Below are 6,041 nucleotides of genomic sequence, written 5' to 3' on the forward strand. Positions count from 1 at the left end.
GTTCGACTCATTCAAGACCTCAACTGGATTTCAGTATAAGTGGGAGAAATTTAGACGTGTGCACTACCATTTTGTATACTCGAAAGCTGTTTTGAGTATAAGTGGGAGATTGTTAGGGTTTTGTATACTAGAAATCACCTTTCGAGTGATTGCATACTGTAAAACTCTAATGGTTATTTTCCAATAAATGCAACAGATTATTTTTGTCATAATGTTGTTATGTTTTACATTTAATGGTTGTTTATTGCATATTTAAATGTATAAGCAAACGTAACAAAGTCTAAGTCTTTGTTTTAGTAGACCGGTTGTGGGCGTCGTCCAATTTAAGGTAACACGGTCAGTTCTAAACAAAGAAAAATAAGAATTTAACAACCTAGATAGGGCTAGACTACATATCGCGAAAGGTTGCAATGTCAGTCCGATTATTTCTAAGCCTTATTGAAATAAGATGACGTTGGTGTGGTATAGCACTGAATGGATCTAACAGCAAGACGAGTCTTTATGCTATCTACTGAAAGACGATGTCTTGATAATTAATTTCTTAATCAATGTACGTTAGCATTGAGCACACGACATTGAGTATCCACTACTTTGACTTACCAAAGGTGCGAGTTTTTCGTAACCCAACGATCCAGGTATATTGGGTAGTGGTGATCATTATCTAGCGGTGCTAGGATTGCTATTATGTTGAAACGTGCGCGAGGAGAGTCTCGTTTGATAACATCCACAAGAGGAGCTCGAAACGAGGTTTTATTATTCGGAACCTAGCTAGTTGGAGTTTGATTACTCTATGAATAATAAATAAGAGTTTCTTGCTAAGTCCACTCTTGGAATTCGAAATATGTTAATTAATTAAGTCTATAGCAGACATTAATTAATTAATCGATGTTTCTATCTTAAGCGCGGGAAATAAATCAAATGCAATTAAAGGAAATCCGGAATACTTGTAATTTCGAATTTGGAAGGCAGTGCAATATTACTTCTGTAGTGGTTGCTCGTAATATTTCAATATAAGCTTATATTAAATTGTGGGTTCAATTTAATTAGTAAAAAGCTAATTGGGTGAGGCATGTTCCAAATTCTTCCTTAGATCCCTGACTGTGCTCAATATGTGACTTGTATAAATAGGATAATAAAGGAGACAGAAGATACACTTTTTAATATACAAAATTTTTGTCCCCCTCTAGAAAGAGAGAGCTCGAAATTTGTGCTCCCTCTGTGAGCAGTTTCTGTCTTCCATTATTCGAGTCCTAGTACGTTGGTGAGATTTGCCCACACAAATATCAGCGTATAGTCCGGGACACCAGTCAGAAGATCCGAGGTCTTGTATTGAAGATCTTCACGTGGAGACAGAACAAGCCATCATCGATTCTTGATTGAATCTACGAGGTAAATTGGCTAATTCCGTAGTAAGCATGCTTTAGGAATTTTATGTGCTAAAGCATGTTTTTTTAATTCAAGTTATGAGCATGATACATGTGATAATTACGCGAATAGAATTTGTCTAAATAATCTACTAAATAGAATAAGTTTATATGATCGGTAAATCACGCTCGCTTCCGCTGCCAACCCCTTCAATAATTTCATCGTATTTGGTTTCAAAAATTATCAAACATACACTGTAATACTCTCTCGGTCCCATAGTAGATGATACACTTGGATAACGACACGAGATTTAGAAGATATTGTTTTATGTGTTGAAAGAAGAAAGAAAATAGTATATTTATATTAACGTGTGAGAGAACTCTTTTTAAAAAAAAAAAATGGGACATATTTTGTAGGATAAACTAAAAATACAAGGGATATGTGATGGAGGAGTACACGATTACACGAACTTGGGCTTATGACTATAAATCCAATGTTTTAGAAATTTATAACTGGATTTAAGCAAAAGGAATCAATATGGGCTTACAACTATGACCTATGGATGGACCTTGAATTTCTTTCTCAGCCCATACTATTACAAATCGTTAGTCCCAAATTACAATGTTGGAAGAGTGCATTGCAAAAAGCGATGTCATTCGATTTATGTAATTTTAAATTAGCTCAAATGAAAATTACTGAAACTACAATAGGCAGCCGCAAAATTCATTTAACAATCGTGTAAATGAATACCTATTAGTTATTTGAATTATTTTATACTACTATAATGCTATCAACTGAGAGAAGACAGGAGTAATGATTCAGTTGTGCATTATCAAACTAAATTATATGCTACTGTAATTTTCCTTTTTGGTTACAAGTAAAATATTTACCGAAAATGAAAAACTAAATTATACTACAAAAAATATGATAAACAGTAAAAAACGTCCACGAAATAAGAACAAGTGGTAGAATATAATAATGTCGAAAGCCTATTTTATTACTTTCATTAATTTGTCTGATTGTTTTTTAGGGGATTCGAATCTTGAGACAGCAACCTTGCATAGAAACACCCAAAGCGATTCAATACAATCACCATACAACAATGATATTTCGAGAATTGAATTCTGCAAAAATGTACAAAACCCTAACTTGGGAAATGGGAAGCCACGTGATGCCATTAAGACAAACCAACCCGACAAAGTGTTTTAATTAATGATTAACCCAAAATGTCTCAAGAAACTCATATCATTTCTTTATAATCTTGATGAATTCCCCCCAAAAAATGAGTAATTTAATAATCATATATTAACTATTTATTATATTTGATTACTGTTTTATTGTCCTAACACAAAGGTGACCTATGAGGAACTCTTTTCCTTCTATTCATGCTAGTGGCCATGTCCTCTCCTTTGATCTTATTAGCCAATCTCCTACACACATAAAGCCCACTCCTCTTCTTCCTCACGAACCCGGTGCACGAGAAGCTCTTGTTGTGGGACCCCGATGAGGCCGAGGACGAGCTAAGGGGCTCATCGCTGCTGTCCACTACCGTCGAATTGGGTGTCTCGTTCGTCGTCTCGTCGTCGCAGATGTCTTGAGGGATGAAGAAGTCCGGACCTAGTTGGAGAGTCTTGCACACTCTCAACAATTGGGATAAATCATAGTAGTGCTTCAGCACAAATTCGACCTAATTATCATGCCAAACTATTATTATTATTATAAATTATTATAATCAAAATATTAGAAATTTAATGGCCACCTGTTTTCATGACTTTATAATTCTGAACAAGTACGGTAATCGTGTGATTCAACTCATAATTACAGCGGTCAAAGCCCTAGCCTCAAAAGCACCTTAATTCATGCATCTAAAACTATGACAATTGCCATTTTTTGGTTTATATAATCATACTGTCTAGTGCTAATAGTACTATATCATTTCAAAATTCAGATAATTCATTCCAATTAATTTCCATCAATCTCTGCTGAACTAAACTAATTGTGGAAGCTGAACTCAAAATTCAGATAATCAGTTCTAGTTAACTTCCACCATCATAATCTAAAGAACTATGCTAATTGTTGACACAGATGAACTCAAAATTCAGATCATACTTGCAACTTCTAACAAAATCTATTGACCTATGCCTAATTATGAAAACTGAACTTAAAATTCAGTACTCAAACACTGAAATTACTAAAAACATCCAATTCAAGTAAGAAATGAAAGAATTAAGTAGTGATTTTGACTAATTAAATTATGAAAGACGAGAAATGGAAAAGTGCGTACCTTGCAACCGAGAGAGCAATGGATGAAAGGCTCTTGGAGGCTCCTATCACAAGAAGTGCAGTAGTTTGCAGAGCCTTTGAACTGCCTGTTTTGAGGTCTCTTCTTTATAAACAACACCTTCGCAGCATTGATCGTATACGCCTAAATTTTAATTCACCACACAAAACCATTAACCATCATCAATTAATTTAGCAACTCAAAATTCTGGTAAAAAAAAATCAATAAATAAAAACCTGGATGTTGGAGCAGTCCAAGAGCTTCTCAAGATCCTCCAAGCGGACGACCTCATGGTAGACGTACCTGCGAATCTGCAGAAGGCGGTGGGAGCGATGGGAGAGGACGCAGTGGGGGCAGATGCTGTTGCAGCAATCCAAGCAGCATATATTCTTCTCATTCTTTTTTGCTGCGTCGTGAATTGAGCAAGGCGCGAAGAATTTCTGCAGATAGAGGGCCTCCAACCATGCAGGCTTCTGACCTCCCTAATTTCACAACAAATGAATTATACTAATATGATACCATCAGTTCTCAAAATTGCATAGAATTATTATTAGCAAGGGTTAGTAAGTACCATGATGATTGAGAGAACAAGCTATAGCTTATCTATGGAGTTGCAATTCGGTTTGAATAATGAAAGCTCGAGCAAGAGAGGGCTTAACGGTATGCTTGCTGCGGTTATTTATGGAAATTATTTGAAAATTTCCAACTTTTTAGAAAGTTACAATGAATGAGATGAATATTAAATCAGCTTTGTAATTGTACATTTGTACTAATTAATTCATTTTATTATATGTAACTTATATACTATATATATCCCTCCTAAAAATCTAGCAACTTATGCATTGCAGTGTGGATTCTCGGTTGTTGACCAATATCAAAACTATATATAGTGCACTATAAATAAATTACCTGCAGCTAAATTTCAGACATTTTCTAGAATAAAAACTTGAAAAAGAATAAGATACTATATGAGGAGAACGTGGGCACTGTTCCCGTGTCACAAAATGGCCCTATAAATTAATTTCTCCTCTCCTAGTGTTAACTGCTCTAACCCTAAACTAAATGAGTCATTCTAGAAATAGGTGCCATTCTAATTTTATTTTATTTTTGTTCTTCCATTTTTATCATTCTTTACGGATTCTAATCCCTCGATAAACATATAGCTAGGCCTCATCTTATCCTTTTTTTTTTTTTTTTTTTTTTAAATTAACTTCATATATTTATATCATATATATGAAGGAGGAAATTACAAATTAACTCCTATAACAAGGAGGAAAGACAAATTACGCCACCCAGGGTTCGAACTCGAGACCTTCAGGATTGACGCGGTATCCAGCACCCTTTACCGCTAGGCCAAGGGGCTTGGATAGGCCTCATCTTATCCTTGACCGTCCCAAGTTTGCCGCATTTTTTTCTAATTAAGTTTATCTATATTTAATATTGGTCATTCAAAGTTGTTTGACTGGAAATCATATTGAGAAGAAATGCTACAATAAATTGATATAATAAAATATTTATCCGATTATTTGTGCAGAGGTTTGCAACTAAATTTAAGACAGAAATTCGACCGATATTTTAGCATAAATATAATGAAAATGTCATTTCAGCGAATGCTCTTAGTAAAATAAAAGATATGGATATACTGATGATTTTGCAACACTGATATATAATTACTAAAGTAGATGGAATTAATGTGTTTATATTTGAAATATAATACACACCCTCTGTTATATTATAATTAAATCATTTTTCTATTTTAAAAGTTTAGTCGTAGTTAAATCATATTCATATATAGTATTAATAATTAATAAATTAACATTTTTTTTTAATCTCATTGACAAAGAAACACCGTAATTATGGCGAACAGATGGAATGTAGAAAACCCCAAATATACATCAATTTAATGAATATACTACAACGGAAAATTCATAAGGGTAATATAGGAAATCAAAGTACGATGCTTAAACTTGGGCAATGAATTCACGATTAAATCAATAGTGAAGCAAGACACGACATGTACGAGGAAACTGGGTTCCTGTGATATTCAACATGACAACAAATCCAAAACCACTCCACTAATTATTTTTATTTTTAGCTAAATTAGTGGAGATTATTATGTTTAAAAGGATTTGGCAGACAGAAAACACAACTCATTAAGCGCACTAATTGATCACATTAATGAGCTAATAAATTTAACTATTTTATCCTAATTTTGAGGATTCCTTGTTATTGGAGGTGCCTCTAATCTTTAATCATGGCCTATGTATAAATAATTCTTTGATTATACATGGACACATGGTATAGTTGTGAAAATTGAGTATGTATTATAATCGTAATTTTAATTTAATTTGTAGCAAATATATAATAGACCTTAGTCTTTACGATATCTCGATTT

At 33.8% G+C, this 6,041-nt stretch overlaps 1 protein-coding gene across 1 annotated transcript; it reads right to left on the minus strand.

The window, feature by feature from the left end:
• Positions 1-2,693: 2,693 nt before the first annotated feature.
• On the minus strand, positions 2,694-4,269 carry LOC121807747 (protein RGF1 INDUCIBLE TRANSCRIPTION FACTOR 1-like). The gene is made up of 4 exons (XM_042208053.1): positions 4,218-4,269; positions 3,883-4,128; positions 3,650-3,790; positions 2,694-3,052 (listed from the first exon to the last, which is right to left on the minus strand). The coding sequence occupies exons 1-4, from the start codon at positions 4,218-4,220 to the stop codon at positions 2,708-2,710; spliced, it is 735 nt and encodes a 244-aa protein (XP_042063987.1). The 5' UTR covers positions 4,221-4,269; the 3' UTR covers positions 2,694-2,707.
• Positions 4,270-6,041: the final 1,772 nt, after the last annotated feature.

The sequence above is a fragment of the Salvia splendens genome, chromosome 6 (genome assembly GCF_004379255.2).
Source record: "Salvia splendens isolate huo1 chromosome 6, SspV2, whole genome shotgun sequence".
Lineage (NCBI taxonomy): Eukaryota > Viridiplantae > Streptophyta > Magnoliopsida > Lamiales > Lamiaceae > Salvia > Salvia splendens.